Source organism: Falco naumanni, chromosome 11 (assembly GCF_017639655.2).
Source record: "Falco naumanni isolate bFalNau1 chromosome 11, bFalNau1.pat, whole genome shotgun sequence".
In the NCBI taxonomy this organism is placed as follows: Eukaryota; Metazoa; Chordata; class Aves; order Falconiformes; family Falconidae; genus Falco; species Falco naumanni.
Window position 1 is genome coordinate 25,510,850 of NC_054064.1, and position 22,123 is coordinate 25,532,972.

General features: G+C 39.7%; 1 protein-coding gene across 1 annotated transcript; it reads right to left on the reverse strand.

Moving 5' to 3' along the window:
* Nucleotides 1-1,122: 1,122 nt before the first annotated feature.
* On the reverse strand, nt 1,123-21,950 carry STIL (STIL centriolar assembly protein). The gene is made up of 16 exons (XM_040610268.1): nt 21,525-21,950; nt 20,316-20,423; nt 18,558-18,673; nt 18,269-18,456; nt 17,033-17,280; nt 16,172-16,255; nt 15,961-16,047; nt 14,185-14,332; nt 12,879-12,988; nt 11,959-12,073; nt 10,071-11,123; nt 8,521-8,689; nt 7,545-7,770; nt 5,395-5,587; nt 4,542-4,795; nt 1,123-2,720 (listed from the first exon to the last, which is right to left on the reverse strand). Exons 1-16 carry the CDS (start codon nt 21,545-21,547, stop codon nt 1,895-1,897), a joined length of 3,948 nt encoding a protein of 1,315 aa, XP_040466202.1. The 5' UTR covers nt 21,548-21,950; the 3' UTR covers nt 1,123-1,894.
* Between the last annotated feature and the right edge of the window lie 173 nt (nt 21,951-22,123).

Below are 22,123 nucleotides of genomic sequence, written 5' to 3' on the forward strand. Positions count from 1 at the left end.
GACATTTTACAATAGGAAACAAAGAACAAACCCCTACAACAATAGCTCAGAGGTATGAATTGCCTCATTCATCTCACTGGAATGTTCAAAAACATTAACTATTTTTTGACTGATTCAGCAGAAAATGTGCTGCCAGATAATAAGCTTGTGCCTGATCCAGGGGAGATTCAGGGACTGAGAAAGGTTTTATTTTTCAGCACAGCAAAGCAGCACCTTTCCTGGAAGGAAGCAAATATTCTTGTTGATGGAAGAGGCTGCATGAGAGAAATTCTGACGCGGCTCAAAGGGAGCTGCTGCCTTCCTCTCTCTGTACTAGTTCCATGACATACCAAATGGCTTATCTCACCCCCAATTCTGTAATAAATTAATTAGCGCCCACTCAAACAAACCACAAAATAACAGCGGAGTCCTTTGGTTTTGAACAGGATAGGCTTGGGACTTCAGCGTGGGGTGATTTAATCTCTGGTTTAACACTCCTGGAGCAGGAAAGACAAGGTCAGCGCCATCAGCTGAACTGCTGAGACAATGCCATCACTGAAACAAAGTTTGTTCAAACTCCTGTTAAAGCATGCTGATGCTCTCTCTATGGGCCAGTGAGAAAACAGATGGCTCAACTGTCATTCCACACTGTCCTCCTGTCACGAGCAGTGGGAACGGGAATAAACTGTCACTTCCAGCGCTGGTGTCTCATTTCCAAGACCAGGAGGTCAGGGCAGAGGTGTCACGCTGGCTGAGCCCTGTCTGCGGATGTCCGCGCCGAAGGCAGCAGCACTGTCCTGGCCAGCACTGGGTGTATTCAGGGTTTCCAGCACCAGTGGGTTACTACAGAACTGACAACACACAGGAAACAAAAACACCTACTACACCTAACATCTGATCAGAAAACAAAACCTTAGCAGAAATGGAATCAAACAATAAATGACAGTATTCCACACGTTGAAGAATTCAGTTATCACCGGGTTATGGAAAAGGGCAGTTTCACTAAATAAATACTGTAGTGCTCAATGGAAGAATATTTTTATGTTAATACAGAACAAAGGAAATAATTTATTCGTTATTACCCCACCACCCAGTATTGGAATTCTTGAAGAGCTCAGTAGCAAGTGACACCCTCACGCTTCCCAGTTAGCCATTTGAAACAATGTGGCATATGCTTTAAATAAAGGCTACAACAGACAACTGAAGATTTATTTATTTTTTTTTTAATGGAAACTCTGACCTTTATGAGCAATATGTACTTCTTAAATAAATACAAAACATTCATTCAGAAAAAAAATTAAGAACATCACAAAAGTTTCAAAAGTGCTAGTTTTTCCAATTTCCTTCCAAGATTTCATGATACAGTTACACGTGCCATTTTGGCTGAATTAAAAATAATTTTATGCAAAATAAAGCCACAGTTATACTTCCCTTCCCACCAGACACAGCCCCCACACAGTAATCCAGTAATTTCAGCAAATTTCTAGAAATTAGTGCTTTAGCTCTGTTACCCCTGCTCTGCCACACACAGTATTGATGGCTCACAGTTGGCACCAACATGTAAAAGTCAGTGTTTCAAAAAAGTCAACAGAAGAACATTTAAATAACCTTTGTCGTTAAAAGTATGTTAAGAGTACACCTTGGGCTCAAGTTCATCCACCTTTCAGATACTTTAAAATCACACCTAACTGTAAACAAAAGTGCACACGTACTTCAATGCTGATCAGCACTGACCCAACCAGACATTTAGAGGCGGCTGCCCCCAACCTGGGCTGAAAACTCAGTTCTGAAAGTTTCACATTGCTACAACAGAGCGACCTCTTCAAAGATAGCTTAATCCTTGGTTTCCTGTAGTCTTTTACAGAGAGGTCCCTCTCAGATTTGAACAGCGGCTGTCAGCCCTCTCAGGGGATGTTCAGAACAACTTTGGCAACTGCCTGAGTTGTTTCACATCAAGAATGGTGCCAACAGAATTCATGCTGTTCGACTGGTCTAACGTTTCAAGGGCTGGAGTATGCAGATTTCTAGGGCAGGCCTGAATGTCTCCTTTGTCCCTCCTGCCAGGTTGTTCAGTGAATTCAACCCTCCCAGGTAACAATTTGGTTTTGGATTTTAAATCCTTCAAAATCTGAACTGAGTTTTTATCTGCTTGATCTGCTCTGGGAGGAAAAAAATCACTTGTAATATTTCTTAATATAGGGCTGTTTAATTCTGGTGGAGAAACATTAGTAGTCAGCTCTCTGCTGTGACTTTTTAGATGAATGGGAAGTCTTCCATCAATTCTTTTGGATAGTTCAGTCCAGTGGTTGAAGCCATCCAACACAGGGGTACAGTTTTTGTCCACCATAATTTCACTTTTGACAGCATCAGAATTGTTATCTTGAACCTGTAGTTCTTCATCTTCGCTACTGTCATTGCCCTGTATCAACCCATATCGCTTCATGTACTTCTTAGTTGCAAAAGACATATTGTTTGGTGAAATTAAGCTTAGACCCACCATGCTCTTGTCCATATTTGCATGCAAGATATCTTGGAAAGAGAAGTCTGCAGGTGGATTTTGGCCTGAGCGGCTGAGAGAAAGTCGAGATAACTGATTTTCACTGAGATACTTGAGTGCTATAGCGTTTGCCTCCATGCTCAAATCAACAACGTTAGGAGTTAAGCCACACATGCTGACATTGGCAAATGACATATAATTTAGTCCAGGAACCACTGCTTCAGGATTTATGCATGCTAAGATGCTGAAATAAAGCATCAAAAAATTAGTTTAGCATTACAGGAAAAGTATGCATTTCACAACATAATCTGAAAATTTAATTTTGCCCACTGTAGCAATTTTTCCTTCTTTCTGAACACCACAGGCTCAACCAGGCTGTTTCGTTCTGAGATCATACGTTCTACACATACTAAAAGGCAGCTCTCCAGCTACTCACACCGACAGTATCTACACACCATTAGAGAACCGATGATACACACCCCCCACCCCCAATCTGATTCAATACTAACCACAACCCTCTATGAAGAAGAACCGGCCCCTAGTAGGTTTCAGAGCTGGTTTTGGGTTTAAAGCAGGTTTGAGCTCTTGGTCTAGTCTCACTAGAGAATGTGACGTTATATGTCTCTGATCCTAAGACTCTAGATGCTGCCATCCAACTCAGAACTTCTATCTAGATAAAAGATACAAGCCCAATGAGAGACCAAAAATAATCTCTTTCCCAACGCTTGCCAATTCCAGGAGTTTCACAGAAACTCTGACGTACTGTCTGCTTCCAGAAGCTTGCAAGGTTCTAGTTTTTGAAGACATCCTTCAGTAAGGGAAATGTTCATTCATTCTGTTGCTTGGTATACCAATTCCTTGCATATATTAGGTGTTTAAAGACTGGAAGGACAAGCTCTGGTACACTGGTAGTGGTTACAAACCAGTGCATTTAGTACATACACATAAACTCCTCATCTTGAAGGCTGAGTCTGCCTATTTCACCAAGCACAGATTGTGGAGTTAGGGAGGAGTAAACTCCTGGCTCAGATGAACAATCGCTAATTACACTATGGAGTTGCACTGTTGTTTCCTTCCCTACTGAGCTGTAGACCTTTTCTCTGTTGTTTATTAGTCATGAAAATGGCAGAAGGAAGAATCTCACCCTGCTCCCCAAGTCTGAAGAAAAAAACCCCTAAGAATTCCAGTTTTGTCTTATGGGTTCACTTATTAGCATATTATTGACATTCAAAGAACACTGACAGACTCTCCAGCCAAGAAGGTAGCCCAGACATTCCAGAAAATTGCCTGATGAGATTCAGGTGAGGAGAGAAGATATCTTAGAAACTGTATGACTGGAAACAGCTTTTGATACGTAGCTGAAGATAAACAAAAAAAATACCTAATTAATCTTCTCTAACAGTTATACACTAGCATCAAGATGACAATAAGAATAAAAGTGAAGCTGTACCAGGCAGTCAGCCTATGCCTAAGCAGCTACGTAAGTAAATTCCTGTGCCTCAAACACCTTCTTCAAAAATTACGTCTGCTTATCCTTCTGTTTCAAGTCAAAGCACTCACAATAACTAGCAATTAGGACAGAACCAGTTTTGATTATATATCAAAGCCATGATAATTTCACTTACACTGGTGAAGTGCAAGACAAGGGTTAAGCAGCAGTGACAAAATACACAGCTGCTTAACATTCACCCACCCAAGTCCATTGTTTCTTTGGAATACTTTGACATAGCCCAAAGGACTGAAATTACTCAAGTAGCTTCGTTATTATTCTAGGGAACTGTGTGCTACTGCATGCAAAATACTTTAAGAATCACCAGGTGCTCCAAGAGCTAGAGCTACTTGCATTATATTTAAATAATCTGAGTTTTGCTAGCAGAGCTCTTGAACCCATAATATAAGAAATACCCATAGCATGAGCCAGCGTTTCATCTTTGCAGGAAATGTGGATCAAGCTGCCAAACACTGCCCAGTGGCAGTGAACACAGTCCCACCTCTTTAATCATTGAGCCAATCTTCATTTTTGGTTGGATCTGCAAATTAGTACTCAAACCAGCCACTATTTTACCTGGCATTCTCCACTTTGTGGGTATTTTTCTTCATTTTGCCTGGTGAATCAAGTGTCACTCCAAGACTCTTCAGTTGTTTGAGTGTCGCACTAATCACACTCTCTTTATCCACCACTCCCGTGTCTGTCTCTGAAGCCATTTCTGTTGTATCATTAATACCCTGATACTTAGGACTATCACCATTAACAAATCCTGATTTTACAGGCAAGCGATCTTGCTCTTCTGAGGACTTTAGGAAGTGATTTACTTGGCCCTACAGAAAAAAGGCAGGGAGAGACCACATGGACAAAGACATCATGACATGCAAGTGCTGTCAAAACCCGAAATCCTGGTTTATTCTTATGAAACTTAAAATTCAGCTAGATGGGTCAAGAGCTTATTCTAACAAAGCAGCCAAAATCAGATTCATTCAGATGCAATCACGTAAACTACAGCCATGTAGTCAAATACTGGAATATCTTACATTTCAAGCTTTCTGTAAGAGTCCGTTCTGAATTTAAACACATCACATACTGAGATTAAAGTATCTTCCCTTTAAGGGACTTGAAGGTAAAATGCTGTGCTACTTTAAAGGGCACTAATTTGGGAATTTATCAACTGACATTATCTTTGAACTAAAGAATTATTATTTGACAGTACTTCATGTATGCATGGAAGAGTGAAGTACAGAATAACCACTTAAACTTTAAAAAAACAAATGAGGAGCCACAAACTTAGAGCTTTTCTGTAGAGCTTAACACAGGAACTCAAAAACTGCACGCAATTTTCATTCGTGCCAATACCAAATGACTTCAGCAGTGTACCGTTTTGACTGTTGCATTTGGTGCAGAATATCCCATTTACATGAATTACCAGTAAGTCCTGGTAAAGCTTCTGATCCTCTGATGGATGCGGAGGCAGCAAGGAGGTGGGTGGCTCCGGGTTTTGCTCACTTGTTACCACCGCTGGGTTGCTGGCTCCCTCCGTTGGCTCTGTCTGTAAAGACATGCTAATGCTCCCTCCCAAGGACGAGCTGCCAACAAGCGCTTGGGAAACGTTTCCATTTCTGGAAGAGAACACCGAGATAGCTAGGTATTTTCTTCAAACAGGAGAAGCACAAGTATCACTGCATGCATCTCATCTTTTCACAAACACCAGAAGAGGACAAAAATCGAGTACTGGAAACAGATCCCAACATTTCTCAAGCAGTAACATTGTCTACTGCTTGAGGCTTTGCTCCTTTCTGCAGTCATTTCCTTTCAAAAGTCATTTGAGGACTGACAAAATATACCTCACAGCGTGAAATTACTTTTTTCAAAGTATTTTTTGAAATGATGATGTGGAAATGGCCATGGCTTCTCTGGACTAGTCAAAATTCAGTAATTCTCTGTGACTTAACCTTAAAGCAGATGAAGTTAAAGTTAATCAAAATTTGGAGTTGGTCTTCTGTTTTTGTGGACACTTATGGACACTTAAAAGCCTTCAGGAATAAGTATCTTCCACATGTTCTGAAACACAAGTTATTCAAAAAGCCATTTTTACCAAGGTAACGGATAACAAGACTTCTGTGGTAGTTTAAAAACGTCTCAAAGACACTGTTACAAGTATGCACATATGCAATGCACACTGAGTATCATGAACTCAGAACAAACACCTAGTTGAAATATTTCTCAATAGCAGATGTGAAAGAGGAACCATAATCTATCTTGAAGTTTCCAGATAAAAAGGGTAAATATTTTAGAATGAGTTACAATGTGATGCTCTGCATCCCCTTCAACCAGCTGGTGTGTGCATCGCATAAACCTTTTGAGACCAGACATATCAGTAGTACTATCATCCCCAAAAGATCCCTAAGCGACCCTCCTCTCCCTTCCTGTTCCTCCTCAGGAGACAAGTGTAAGATAAGGGAATTTCAGAACTCAACTGATCAATTGCCTCTGTTGAAAGCGATAAGATTTAAATCACGTCACATACTAGATAGCCAATGTAGGTTATCAGTTACTGTTACACTAGCAATTATTCATCATTCCTAAAAATGTTCCCCTCCTCCTCAAAGAAATCTGGGTGATGCTCTACATTCTCACTATAAGGTACTTATACAGCTATTTTAAAGGTTTATGAATCCAAGTTGGAGAGAACCTTAAGATGGCATGTCTCTAAAGTACAATGTTCAAAACACTGATTTGAATCAGTAACATTTACAGTAGCAGTATACGTTTGCAGATAATACTTCAGTCAAGGACTATGAATATTTAAGTTATAGCTTAATTACCATCATCTTTCCCAATATGATTATTTTCAAAACCTAATTTAACTGGAAGGGTATTCTGCCTCCTTCTGCTTTTTATACTGAAGAGAATATTAGATCGTTAAAAGTGTTAAATTGTTGAGCTATTGCCTGTGTAAAAACAACATCCATATAGATAATTAAAAATATTTTTAGAGTTGCTTCCCAAATTAGTTTGAGATTAGTCATTGCACTATAAAGAATCTGTTCTTAAAAATAATTATATTAACAGCAGTGAAGTTAGTACCTGTATTCACTACACACAAAGTAATTAGGTGTAAAATGTAGTGAAATTCAAGGAACAGTCACATAATCATAAACCCTTCATCCTAAGCCTCTCAGAATTGAAAGGGTTCTGAATGCTGACAGGTAAAAGCCACTGTAGGAAAACAACTGACTACAGCAGTGTCCCCTTTCCCCCTCAGGATTTAAGGTAAGAAAGGGAGTGCTGCCAGCACCGTACATGCTTTCCAAGTTAAAGGCTTTTGCCATCAGCTCCTGCTGATAGGTAGGCTAGCTAAACGTGCATGACTGATAAATGCATACTCTAAAAGGCAACTGTCATCTGGTGAGCTGCACAATTCAAAGCATAATTAAAAAACAAAGAAGGGAAAGAACACAACAACTGAAGTCAGGTGACTATTTATAATTCCTGAAAAAAATAATTGTGCCAGTAGTAACTTATGAAAGGCAGTTTAGCTTATTATGTGAACACAAGACATTTCTTATTACTTACTGGAGAGTGTTCTGATTAGTTCCCTCTTCCACAAGATGAATACTGTCTACAAAGCTGGGCATGTCAACCACCTTTAAGGAAGAAGCAATACTTGTACTACTTGTATCTTGCTCAGCATTAATTGAAATGCTTATGTCTTCCTTGGAAATCTCTTCATCCTCTTTTTTTCCTTGTGGTACGGAGTCATCTTGTTTTTCTGAGGCTGTATTCCAAAATAGGCTAGCACCTAGAAGTGAATTAGAGATATACCTGTTTCATGAAAGTCATTACTATCTTCTGAGACCCCTCGGCTTTGTAAAGCTAGAGGAATAGTTTCCTCACACTCAGTTTTTTTTCAGCTAAGAGTTGCCAAAACATTGTTCAAGTCCTACTTTCTTCCAAAGCATACTTGATGAAAGTAAATGGTTGTATTAAAGCATTTTAACGCATTGACCTTGAGCCAGTTTGAAAATTTCCTCCAGACTAACCACAATATTTCCATGGATTTAACAGGAACCAATATATCAATATGTAACTTTACAGACACAGCTGCGTAACTTGCTAGAAATCAAGCAAATACAGGCTTTTCTCCATGCATGTAAATGCAGGGCTTATGAAAAACATCAATAATATATTTAATAGAATACCAGATGGGACAGAAGCTATTACACTGTTTTGAAAAGTATTAATTTAAAAAAAAAAAAAAAAGTAGTGTATTTTTTCTTTCAGGAAAGCACAATTTAAACTAGAAGACCTTCCAAAGCTTTTGTAAAAACAATTCTAGTGATGGCAATCACTGCCATTGCAGCCCACAGACAAGAGTAGCTCCAGCCTAAACTTGCAAGTAACAACTAGAGAACTTAACTGGGTTTTGTATCCAGGTGCATGGTTGCATATATTCAGCATTTCTGCAAAACATTCCCTCCGTGCCCAAACAAATCATGGAAACCATGCAGAAAAAGTGACGCCATTCTATTTTTAAAGAATAAAACATTACCTGTGCTCACAGCAACGCTCACACTTTTCCTCACGTGTGAACCTGGCGAGGACTGTGTTTCCATAGAAACAAGGTCCCCTTGCTTCTCAGGCTGTAGAGCACGGCTAACTGCAGCGGCGGGTTCAGAGGAACAAGCCTGACGAGCCTGTGCTTCCAACAAGCGTTGGATCTGTTAACGGTTATCAGAATGTTGTAATTTGTACAATAAAATATAAAAGTATAATAGGCAAAAGTGAATTACTAAATTGGGCTTCTCCAAGATCCAAATCCAGGTTGCGTTGCCACAGAAATCTGATAACCTTCCAGTTCTCAGCAGTGCATGCAGCATAAATCAGAACATCAATTTTGATGTTGGCAGAGCCAGAAAAGAAGAGGAGCATGCTGGCAGAACTACACCAAGACAACCTGAGCAAAGCCTATTTGCACTGCATTTGTTGGAAGTGTTCTCTGTCCCTTTCATTCAGATACAAAGCCTATTACCGACTTACCAGCCAAGCATTTGTATGCCAACTGTCCCTACACCATGCTAAAACAAGTTTATATTAAATTGCAAAACTAAGCACTTAAATGATAAAATTAAGGTTGCCCAGGCAATCTTCAGTGTTTGCACCCACCCTGTTCACCGAGTAGTTCACAGCTCCATGGAGAAAGGCTGCAACGGTGAATGCTGTATTTACGCAATAAAGAGAGGTTTCCCTCTCTTATGCACAACCCATGCTTTGAGAGCTTGATTTTACAAACAGGAACTATAGCTAGAGCATATTTTAGTTATAATTTTCTAGCTTAAGCAGGAAAAATTTGTACCATGAGCAACTATCCCATTCCTATTACTCATCACCAGCAGCAAAATGTAAACTCTGGCTCTCCAGCCCCAAATCATACGCTGCAAAACACCAGGCCAGCAGTGTAACTCAAGAGGTCAGTACTTTGGAGAAACTTGGTATCAAAACAAAATTTAGCGAGACCACCAAAGCCCAATTTTCCAGTGCAGCAACAAACATCTGATGAATCCTGCTAGCGTGCCGCAGACAGACAACTGAAGTTTTCAAAGCAACAGCCTCAATAGCTCAGGAAGCTGCAGGCTTGAAGGTGGACAAAGCAACACACGACACTGTCCTGTGCTTCACCTTCACCTGTATGCTTACAATAATTCCAAAATATATAGCCTATGAAGCAATTAAATTTTTTTCTTTGACATAGACAAGCATATATATATATACACACACACACATATATATGAAAACATTTATATAGAAGGTGTATAAGTTTGCATTCTAAAACAGTCTGCTAAAAGGGAAATCTTCATGTTATGGAAATACATTAAAAATGAATGCAAAATTTAATTAGGCAAGAATCAAATAGTTTTAATTTAAGGGACACCAATTAGCAGAACTAATCAGGATTCCCCTCCATCCCCAAACTGCAGCTGGCATGATAGGCTCTCTTGTTCCAACCAGGATAAACAACAGTTAATTTAATTCCTTTGGCAGGGGAACTATCAAAGCATAATCACTAAGAGGGCAGAGAAGAAATCTGCCATTTCCACAAACCTGAGCCTGAAGTAATTTGAGTTGTCTATCTTGTTCTGTAAGAACCCGGTATGCATCTGGAGATAATCCCATCATTCCATTATCTGATCCTGCTTTAGAAGCAGGCATGTGGAGGCACGGTGAGTGGGCTGCACAAAACTGCGGACTAGAGGGGCTCGCACTTGAAGGCAGTCTTATTCCAGGTGATAAGCTATTGTCAAGAGAACAGCTTCCCATTTCCCCATGATATCTCATAGGGCTGCTTGTGGTATATCCTGGATTGCAGCAAATATTTGGGCAAATGATATTTTGATGGAGCACTGCACATGGATTCTGTTGAGCCATCTCTGATTGGATTTCCACTCCATGTTTGGGGCTTATTTTACCAATTCCTTGCCAGGAGTTTATCAGATTATATTGGACAGAAGCAGGAAACTGACAGCTGCATGCGCTGGCTGGACAGCAAGGTGGCACTTGAACTGGCACCTGCAGTTCTGGTGGTCTTCTGCAGCTCTGTGGTGAAAAAGCAGAGTTGTAAAGGACTGGCTGTGTAACAGCAGGAAGCTGCTTGGAACTGGTTATTGACGTTCTTCTAATTGGAGGCTCTCCCTGCTGTGCGACTCCATCAGGCTTTAATACAAGTCCTTCTGATGGCTTTCTGGGGTGATGCACAGATGTATCCGGGGAAGGTCCACTACAAGGGGTTGATGGAGAAGAAGATCCAGAACTTTTTCTTGATTGCGGGCAAGCCTTCTTACAGTGCATCTGTTGCTGTAGTAGAGTTTGCTTTCCTTTGGAAGGCCTTGAAGTCAGAAGTTTCTGGTTTAAATGGCTTGGTATTTGCCTCAAAGAGGGGTCTCCCATATTAGCAGAAAAGTTGTGCTTGTGTTCAGAGTGCTGAGTGGGGTGACAGGTAGATCCTGAGCACCACTTCTTTTTAATAGGCTGATGTAGCGTCGAGGGTAAACTTTTAACATTTGAAGTCCCCATAGGCTTAGAGGTTTGTCCTGATTCTATGAAACTCCCGTCCAAAACAAGCGACAGTTCAGGAACTGAAGGAAAGATCCTGGTAATCTGAAGGAACAATTACACAGGCAAGTTTAAGATCATTTTAAAATACTGTCTTCCAGCTCTTCGCATGCAGAATTTCAAAGAAAATGTTTTAATTTAAAATCAATATATGACCATTACTAACGCCAAACCAACTACACATTGAATACTTTCCTAAAGATTGGAGAATCCGGATATAGAAAAAGCAGCAAGATCGCTGGGATCACTCCTAGAAGACAAAATTGCTTTCATACAGCATAATAGCCATGTCTATCAAATGAATGCTCCATGTCATCCTGGCGCACATTTCAGAGTATGGATCTTTCCCCTTCAGGAAGTAGACTGTGTGTTGTCTCTGTTTATTCCTGACCCTTTGGATAATGTGCAACAGAACCTATTTTATAATCCACGACTGTCACATCCTTCTAGACCTATGGAGTATGAGGGCTACTATTTCATTATATTTGTATATGCCTCAGTATAAAAGGACAGACCAGCAGATCTTTATTTCATTTACCCAGAAATACATAAGAAAGTTTGGTGTCTCTGTCTTTGCCTCACAACACCGTGGCTCTTCCATTTAATGGCAGTAAGATTCCCCAAGTAGAACGACTATCTCTGTTCCCAAATGCTAGCATATACAGGATTTGAAGTGTCTATAATCCTTGTGTCTATAACCCTGGAAAAAAGGCAGGTTAACCAGAGCAGGAGTTATGACTCTTGGTCCATTTCTTCAGTTCTGTTTTCCCCTGCTAGCACTTTGAGACAGAAACTTTATGCTCTCCAGTCCCCTTACAACGATTTTTGCTGCTTTAAGTGTCACATCTGAGATGCCCAAAACAATTATTTACTTAGTTACCTGTTGACTCACTGGGTGAGGACTTGGAATTGGTCTGGGGGATAAATCCTCATCTTCTACACCAGAGTCATGATCGCTGGCTGACAACTTGCTGGGTGAACAGCCTAGGGGAGAACTAAAACCAACAGAAATCAAACTAAAAATGATTGCTCGTCAGATTTGGCAGCAGTAACATGGGTCTTCATGCTTTTCACTGTGCCATCTACAGTGTAGTATCAGCATAATTTTGTCAAGTAGCAGTTGCTATACGTCTCCTCCCTTGTTAGCTAGGGAGCTAACACAGCATATGGTTCTAAAATCAAAGAGTGAAAATACAAATGCTGCTTTTAGGCAGAGATACTAACCCTCCCCACACCCCCAGACATACACACCTTGTAAGTGACATTCTAACAGCAAAGCACTGATTTATATTAGAAAGACAGGGAGTGCTACAGTAAAGATCGTAATATCATTTGAAGGAAAATAAAGGCCATTATAGTCATTGATAAAAATTTGGTGAATAAGTCAGGTTCTTAAAAATCATTAAGTTTCAACCTATTTAGGTCTCACAGTTCTGGAAAGTTAGAAGGAAAAAGGAATTTTTAGCAACTTAATTAGATTTCAATTAGAGATTTGCTTCAAAGGACAGATCTCAAAGAAAGCTTAATACAGTGAACTAAGCTCCATCAGTAAGGAAGCCTTTTTAGAAACACCCACTGCATAAGTTACAACCACCAGTATCAAGAGTAGAACTACAAGAACTTTCTCTTAGAATATGGTCAGCTCGGTTGCCTTACTTGAAGACTATTAACTCTAGAAATAAACAAAAGCATAAACAAAGGTTTTAATGCAAGAACTGACACCTGGCACAGTAGAGATCAAAAAACCCTCATCCAATAAATATTTAATTTTTGCATATAAATGACATCTGAAAGATTTACCTTCCGATAGGTAGTTTCTTGCAAATTCTGCTGAAGAACTCAGTTTCTGCATTTTGGTTTTCTGCACTCAACTCAAACTGGATAGAGCTCTTGTCTGAAGGTTCAACATTCTGGAATGGAATTTTCTGTATTTGTGAAGCATGAAACTTTCAACTTTTAATCACCGAGGCACTACTCCCAAGGACATGTGTTTTAAGGATGGTTATATCTGATGATTTGTTTCTTGTCCTCTACTTTCAACTCTCAAATCTTTCACCACTACAAGGAGGTATGTAACTTCCCTTCCTGTTTAACACTGTTCCCCCTGCTACTCTGTAAAGTAGCTGGCCTATTTATAGCCATGAGCAGATGCTTCCTTGCTGTAACTGCTTAGATACTCTTCCACAAGCCTCCACCACTATCGGAAACAGCAACTGTTTTTATACTGTTTCACACCACAGCTGGGCAAGACTTGGAGACAAGAGAAGTGAGCACCTGTCAAGAGGCTTGTAATCTTCAGAAAGCTAAGCTGTACCTAGGCGAAAGGTGGAAGGCACCCCTGAACAGGGAAATGTAATTGGAAAGAGAACGGAGTAAACAGCACAGGACACTTTACACTAGCTGCTTCTCTGCCAGAGCACAGGAGCATTTATCAAGCAATTAACAATTCAACTTCAGGTTCTGTTTTCCTAGGCTTGTACATGTAAGGAACCCAGATTTCCTAGGATTTCCTCAAACCTCATTAGTTATCTCCCAGACATTCTATCATCAAATTCTTTCAAACAGTTACTTTGTACAAAAGATAAAATTGTTCCTGCTTTCTTACTATGGTGCAGCAAGATATCTGCAGGTCAGTTAACCACTGAATTTGCTTTTGCATTCAAGCTCAAGCAAAGCACAAACACCTGGCTTCGCTCTCCAGAAAGCACCAAGGTGCACCACCCATCCCAGCTGTTAGACGTGTCCAGCATGCACACAGCATACCAGATTAACAAACACCACAGGAAATTAGAATGTCTGCTCATAAAGTTAAAAGGTCACTGGTAAGAAAGAGCACTAATCAAGTCCAACACAGCACTTTTACATTTTAAAAGGCAAATTCTTAGTGCTAGCAGAAATGGGCCCAGTCGCTGACTTTGGAGGTCACATCTCAATTTGAGAGCCAAACGGAATTTTCAGTAATCACTGTAAAAAGGTAGCTTTCTAGAGCTATGTCATTTTCAAACTCCTTAAAGAGGGAGTCACTATAATTTGTTTTGATTGAAGTACTTACACTAATAGTCAAATTTTAAAGTACCATGATGCAGTAGGAAACCAAGCCACTTACTTTGAAGAGGTGTACTGTTTCACTGCAAGTTAAGATCCGAAACCCCAGTTCAGTCTGTCCACTACATGGAATGCACTCATAAAACTCAGGTTCCTTGTGTGTCAATGAATAAAGCACAATAAGAAAACTCCCAGCTTCTGAAAAAACCCTAAAATAGAAAAAACCCCACATCTTAAAAAAAAAATAATCAACAAACAAGAAATAGGAAGAAGGCCCTAGTTTCTCAACGTACTGAGCAGGCTATCCCACAGCTTAGCAAACTGGTGAATCACTGCATTTTGAGTGGTACTGTGCTATAGATAGAGCAGACAAACTTATGACTGATGCCACATGCAAGAATCAAATCAAAGTAGAGCAAAGGGAATAATTTGTCTACTTTCTAGATCACTTAGTACTTTAAATGAATTCCTGGAAGACATCAATCAAAGCATTGAAGAAAACATCTGTAAAAATGATACTGTGATTTTTTTCCATTCAATTGAAGATGTATTATAGAGACACTTATTGCTTCAGTTACCCCTAAACATTCCAGAAATGCTCATGAGCAAAAAGATATTTTTAAGAAAAATTATAACTTTTTTTTTTCACAGGCTGAGAACAGTGAGTAACAACAGTTAACATTTAGCACAAAAGATCAAGGATAATGAAAATAATGTACATTTCCAGGAAGAGGCAGTAGTATTTCAGAACAATTTTTCTTTTTATAGCACTTGTAATGTGCTTGTTTGGGGGGTGTGTGTGTTTGTTGTTTAAATAATAGATGTGATAGAGAAAGCAGTAGAAACAAGATGCTTGAAAAATGTATTCACACGTAACTTCAAAATTATACTTACAACTTAAGAGTTAAAAATGTCTGATGCACAGATCAAGCAGTTAGTCTGCAGAGGTTAATTCTGTTTGCATGGTTCATCAAATCTGCCTAATACACTTCCAAGATGGAGTCAGGGAAAGTTAATGAGAGTCAAGCATCTAACTTGCCTATCTAATAATCTAATTGGGCTCTTATCTTGGGCATATTCAAATTGTTAAGGGAAAAAAGTCTATTCTGTAATTACAGACCCATTTGTTCACCAAATGTGGTTTTATTTAATAATTTAAAAGCAAGTGTGGCCAAGCAGAAGAAATTCTTATGCATACAGCATATTTTGAAGTTTCATTTACCTGAAAAGCAGTTTTAAATTATAAACACCTGAACTCCCTTCCAGCTTCCATATAAATACAACTTGGCAAATGTTAAAAGTGAAAAGATTTAGAGAATGAGGAATGACTACTTACTAACATCACAATAAAAAGAAAAAAATCAGAATGCAAAAATTATAAACCCAGAATATTTAGCAGGAAGTCATAAGAAGACAGTATTAGCTTCAAATCAATACGCTTCAATATGTTGGTCAGATACAACCACGGAGAAAGCTTATGTCAAAGAAAGCACCCATAAGAAAAGTTCAAAACCAAAACCCCACCACTGTTTAAACTGCTATTTCCTGCTTCTTATTTAAGCTAAAATACAGCGACCTTAATGATAATAATGTTTACCCTCTTCTGTCTTTGAGATACCAGCCCAGCTTTCTAACACTTCAGTCACAGAAAAATTGCAAGACACAAGTCAAAACCAGAAAGAACATTTAAAACAGACAGCCTTACCTCCTGTATAACATACAAATCACTGAAATCCCTCAAATATGTTTGAACAGAGCCCATGTTGCCATGCATTTCTGTGGAATACACTTTTAGTCAGCCAATAGCTTCTATATGTTACAGATAAAAGTGACTTACCTTTCTTGAATTGAAGAACTGAATAAATATCGCAAGCAACAGGCCCAGACTTGAGGACTACAGATATGGGTAACTCCACTCAGCCAACTAGAAGTGAAAAGAAATGTCCCATTAGAGACAGTTCTGTTACCAAACTTCCACCACGTAATCCCTCAAATACATCATAAATCACTAAGTGTATTAATCTGTACAAACTGGGCCAAACACTTACACTCCAACTAATGGCAGAGCATAAGCCTTAGGATCAGACTCAAGCACCAAAAGCAATTTTCGTGTCTGGTCCATAGTAAGGTAGCTGAAAGAAAGCAGAGGGTGGCATTTTATTAGTTTTTTGCACAGCAGTCTTTCAGAAAAAATCCTGGAGACACAAATACAAGTTCAGAAAATACTGTTAAGTAAAAAAGGTCAGAAAAAAAAAATTCAAAAACGTTTTTCCTCTACTCTTACAGCAACTCCTCAGCTTTTCAATTCCCTTCATATCCAAGAATAATCAAGGACAAAATTTACTTAGTACTATGGTATTCACAACAAATCCAGAAGTGCAACGCATGTTAAAGTTGAAGAGTAATTTGTGAGAACCATTCACAAAGTCTCTCTCCAAACAAAATGATATTCAGTTGCTTCAAATTATTCCCTTGATCCATCCATAGTTCACTAAATGAGTTATCAATCAGAATGACGATTCCCTAATACCATCTTATAAGCATGATTAACAGAAAAAGCTTTGGTTCATATTAATCTGATTTTCATTCTAGGGCAAGCACTGATACCATTTAAAAAGTTGGATGCTGTTTATATTTATTACATTAATTAGAGGTGTGTCCCCTGCCCCAGTAGGAAGATCCTTCTACTGAAGTCAAAAGCAAGAACTACTGAACTAGTTTTTTGCCCCACCCACATTTCTTGTTTATAATGTTTTAACTTACTCCAAATACAAGAAGATACGTTATTTTTATGCCAGTTATTTTACTGAAAAGCAAAGCACTAGCTGAGATCTTGCCTACCAACCTGCTTTAGGAAATGCAACAAACCACCAGGTACTTTGATAGTTTTAGCATCACCCTTTACTCACCCACATTTATAAGTTCCTTGAACCTGTGCAATATTCATAGGACTGTTCAAATTTCTTGCTAGGGCTGTGGGAATAATTGGGACAGACTTCACAGGGGTGTATTCCAAGATATTTGCTGTGGTAATAGAAGCCCAGTGAAAAGTAAAATGTAGATTATCCAGGTTTTCTGTGAAAACAATGTGAGCTCTAACAGTGAGCAGTTTAGAAAGATCCAGTGATTCTTTACTGCACAGGCTGTGCTGCACGCCCTAGAAGTAGGGAAAAGAGAAAGAAGTTAAATACGCTAAATTGTCTTCATATGGCTACCATGATTCAAGTTGTATTACACTAGGAACTCAAATAATTTCATTATAGCTACTATTGCCGTAGGCACTGTGTAAAAAGCTATTAACCCAGGTCGTCAAAGCTCATGGCTATACTGAATACAATGAATAATGTAGAATACACACGAAATTAAGCTATGCATATCTTAGTATTGATTTAGAATGTATTAAAACACCTGGGTTACTCAAATTGTATAAAAATTAATAAAATAACAGGCAACTAGAAGGCTCAAGGTGATCTGTCAAGTTTTCTTACTTGCATTCAAGAAATTTGTATTTTAACATCTGGATGTACCATCATGAGAAAGTTTAGATGCGAAGCAAACATCATTCATATTATAAAATACACAAAACAACAACTACAGGCAAACATTTACAGGAATGGAAGGTGTTTTTACCAGGTTGTATGTCTACAGCAGAGCACAGAAGCCACAGGCACATGTTTCAGCTGTAACTACTAACCTACATAGACTTTACATGCTTTCTTGCAAGTTACTTGCCTAGCAATACTTGATCAACAACTATGCAAATACTGCAACTTACTTATGATAGATTTGAAAGAAAAAAATGTTTTTTCTTGTTTAAGCAAGTTTGCTGCAATCCCTGTTGCCTTGCTGGTTTTGCTGGGCAGACCAACCAAAAAACTTTGGTCAGACAGCAAGATTTTAGTTCAAGATTAAAGACTGTGTGATGCCTAAACACCTGTGAAGACTAACTGATATTGTTTCCAATACACTTTTCAATGACACATGAGCAGCTCATTTCACACAATCAACTAGTCTAGCTTCAGCCACAACTTTGCTGTATTTGAAATTTATGGTTGTTGGAAATCAAGCCCTGTGCATGGTCCAGTCTCCTGCATAGAAGACAGTTTATTGCTTAAGAGGCCCAGAAGTTGCCAAGAGCTGCCTACCTTGAACGCCATGCTGATATCTTCAGCACTGTGAACTATAATGTTATCTGAAGAAGGTCCCCAGGCATTAATTGTACATGGAATCAAAAAGTCTCCAGGGACAGATGCAGTTGGAATTTTGCCCGATCCACCAGCAACTTCTCGACCAGGATCAAAGCGGTCTATTGTTAGTGTTACGCCTTCCCCATCTTTAAAATAAATAAAGTTAGAGTCCACAAGCAACAACTCAGGCTCCTTGATAACAGCTTAACCAACCAACCAATATTGTCTATCTGATGTTTAAAGTTACCTTCATCTACCACAAGAGTCCCAAGCAAAAAACAGGAAAATAATTTCTTCTCATTCTGCTTAGCATGGCGATAGGCAAGTCGCAAGGTTTTCTCCATCATAGATAACTTTGGGTTTCTAAAAAGAGACAAGCAATTTTAGGACCTAAATTATTTTTAATGCTTTTCAAAAAAGTATTTGTTATATTGTAATAGCGTCCAGAGGTTTTTTTGTCCTTTAAAAGGAAAATATACAGAAATAGCCCAAAGCCCTAAAGAATAAAAAGGTAAGAATTAACAACATCATATAAAATGCCAATGGAAGTTTAGCTCCTGGTCTGTGCATCACCCCAACTATTCATATTCAAGAAAGCCATATTTTAACTGAAGCAGCTCCACAGAATGCTCCGTATGATCATCTCAACAAGAATATTTTGGCTTGACTAGCCCAGCAAACAAACACCTGAGGAGAAACATTTTTTTCTTATAGAGAATAAATAGCAAGGAGAGAGAAGAGCTCTTTTCCATGGAGAATAAGTAAGGAGGGAGAAAAGCTTCTTCATCTGAAGCACAACGTTGTCACAAGAACTAGAGATGAACACAAGGGAATTATTTAATAGCAGGAGGAAGAAGTTAGAAACACTAAGACCAAATCACAGAAACTCTAAAAAGTCTCCTAAGTTTAAAGAGTAGAATAGGCCAAAAAGTCTAACTAATTTTGATGTAGTATTCTCTCATTTTAGCATGATATTCAGTGTGGACGCTTAAAGTAGCAGCAGACTGGGCTCAATGACACAGGAATGCAAGTATGCAGAAAGATGAGGCAATTATAAAATCACCATTTAGTCAAAAAAAGCAAGTTTGGAATCTAGGGCAGTAAATACATTATTTTAGATTGAGATAGCTTATCGGATTTTGACTTGGAAAGAGGTCAAATTTGAAAGCAAAGCTACTGGTTTATGTGAATACTGTGATGATGGCACATACCCTACCTGCTCAAGATTAACTACATGCCTCCATAAAAATAAAAGTAATTTATTTTAAACTCTGTTAAAACTTGGAGGTTTTAATATTAACTCAAAGAACATTATATGGCAAGTACAAGTAGAGGCCTCTCTAACCCGTAAGGGCTGTCCACCCTTATATGCACATATATGCATACACTTGCTCAAATAACTACAGTAAGATTTTTGTAATATTGACACAAAAGTTACCCATTTAAGTAATAAGGATCTATTTTTACCCTCCATTTGTTTTACAAATCAGATTTGGAATATCTTACCCTAGAAATTCACAAGTGCTTCAGATTTGCCTCTAAACTCATTCTAAACAAAAAAAAATATGAACAGAACTTTCTGCATTTTAATCCAGATTCCTGAAGCAACCAAAATACTTAGTTTTAAATTTTAGTTAAAGCACACTATCCATATCCAGTTTAGTGAAAACAGTTTTTCTCTGTAAATACTTAAAGACCAGGAAAAACATGTTAAAGAAAACTACAAATATGCAGTTAATTTTACATGTTTCCATATGCGAAGGAAATGGAAAGAAATTCTAAGTTACTTTTGACTGAGGCACCTTCAACCCAGTTCACTGTGTTACACCACAGAAAGGGAAACTCAGATCTTTCTGATGAAAATCCCGATAAAAGAAACACACGAGCCATTTCTTTTTCCTTTGTGCCTTGTCATACACTAGACTCAAAATATAAAATGTGGCTTCATATCATATAATTCTTAATTTATTTTAACCTTTAGCTGCTTAAAAAAAGTTATTCATACCTGTAATAGGTAATATGTGAGCCAATGACATTACCCATAGGGACTGGGTCCCAAAGTGCACACTTAGTCAAAGGGAAACTGAAAGGGACCATCCTTTCGGGAACAAATCTGGGAAGAAGATCACACAGATAAAAAAGGAAAATGGATTAGTTTAGTACCTCCAAACATACTTTGTAAGAAGCAACAAAGGGGTGATGCTGTAAGAAAAACAACAAATAGGATATATAAACCATTGGTACTTTTTTTGCTTCAAGTCCAGGCCAACCAAGTAGCAACTTTGTCCTTTGAAGATGTCAAGGATATGAACTACAAAGTCAACACAAAATTTTCATTTGCCACCTGTCAGTTCCTTTATGTAGTCTTGGAAGATGTGTAGGCTAAAATACAAGTTTTCAGATAAAGCTCAAGAAAAAGCATTCTGGATATATTGTAGGAAAGGAAAAGGTTATCAGTCATTAGAAACTCCCATGGCACTCAGAAAATCTTGGTTTAGCAAACATTAGATCAGCTCCCAAAAGCCCTGTTTAAGTCACTTTTTAAAGCCAGCATTCAATCCACTTAGGCTTTGAAGACTTCTAAAACAAAGCCCTGGCTTAACTGAAATAATATAGTGCAAAACTTGCAATTAGACTTCAAAGAGGCCTTAAGAAATTAGTATGTAATCAAACCAACTTATTTACACAAGCAGTGTTACATTTTTTAAGAGCTGCCTAAACCATGTTTAAGTAAAATACAAAACATTTGACAGTCTGTATCATTCAGCAAATATCTCAGCAGTTATTAACAAATAAACAAGAACTTCCTTTGTAGTTATTTGAAGCATCAAACTTTGCCAAGCTGCTTTCTTTGCATTTCCTTAAGTTCCCAGGACAGAACTTCATTTTTAAGGCAGTACTCTAGGCAGCTCTCATGTTTTCAGCAACAGGTAACTAATTGTCATTAAAAGGCCAATGCCCCAAAACATAAGTCCCAAATCTAGGCTTGTAAAAGGGGAAACTTTTTTCAAGCCTCACTATTTTCACTAGGTTTTGGCAAGCACGGGTCAGAAACACACCCCCACACCCAACGGTTCTTTATAACCAGAGCCGCAGCACAGCACCGGGCCTGGCGTGTGCCCCGACGGGCGGGGGGCGATGCCCACCCCCTCATCCCGCAAGGAAGGGCACGGCGGACCCTCCCAGAGCCGCTTCCCCGGCGCCGAGCGGGTACCTCAGATCCGGGCCGGGGTCCATGCAGGGCGACCGCAGCTCTGACCCCTCCTCTCCGCCCTGCCAAGGGGCGCCGGCGCGGGGCTGAGCCCAGGGCCTGCCGCAACCGCCCCTCCTTCCGCCGGGCACCCGAAGGGGGCTGCCGGCGTCCCCTGAGGGAGGCGGGGAGCAGCCAATGACACCCCCTCCCCAAGGCCCAACAGCCGCCGCACTGCCTGCGGGGAGGCACCAGCAACCGCCAGGCCTCCCGCCGCGGCAGAGCCCGTCCCGCCCCACTTCGGCGCCTGCCTCAGCACACAACCGACCCTTCGTTCCCCGCCGCCAACCGCGCCAGCCAATCAAAAGGCACAACAGCCTCAGCTCCCGCCCCCACTCCCTGTGGCGACCCAATCGACGCGCGCTGGGAAACGGCTCGCTTGACCAATCAAAGCGCACCCGGGGGGAACCAACTGCCAGCGCGCGCGCAGGGGATTTAAAACTACCAGCAGCGTCATAAACGGTCAGCGGGAGGGCGGGGGCGCGCAGGCGCAGTGCGGCGGGTTGCCATGGCAGCGCGGGGCGCCGGCATCGCCGGGCCTGGGGGAAAGAATGGCGGCGGCT

Excerpts from the sequence above, each read along its gene's own strand:
- STIL (XM_040610268.1), bottom strand. The coding sequence starts at position 21,547 with ATGGACCCCGGCCCGGATCTGAG. Across the intron at positions 12,989-14,184 it reads AAACAGTACACCTCTTCAAA|AATGTTGAACCTTCAGACAA; the intron begins GTAAGTGGCTTG and ends ATTCCATTCCAG. Across the intron at positions 7,771-8,520 it reads GAGCGTTGCTGTGAGCACAG|GTGCTAGCCTATTTTGGAAT; the intron begins GTAATGTTTTAT and ends ATTCACTTCTAG.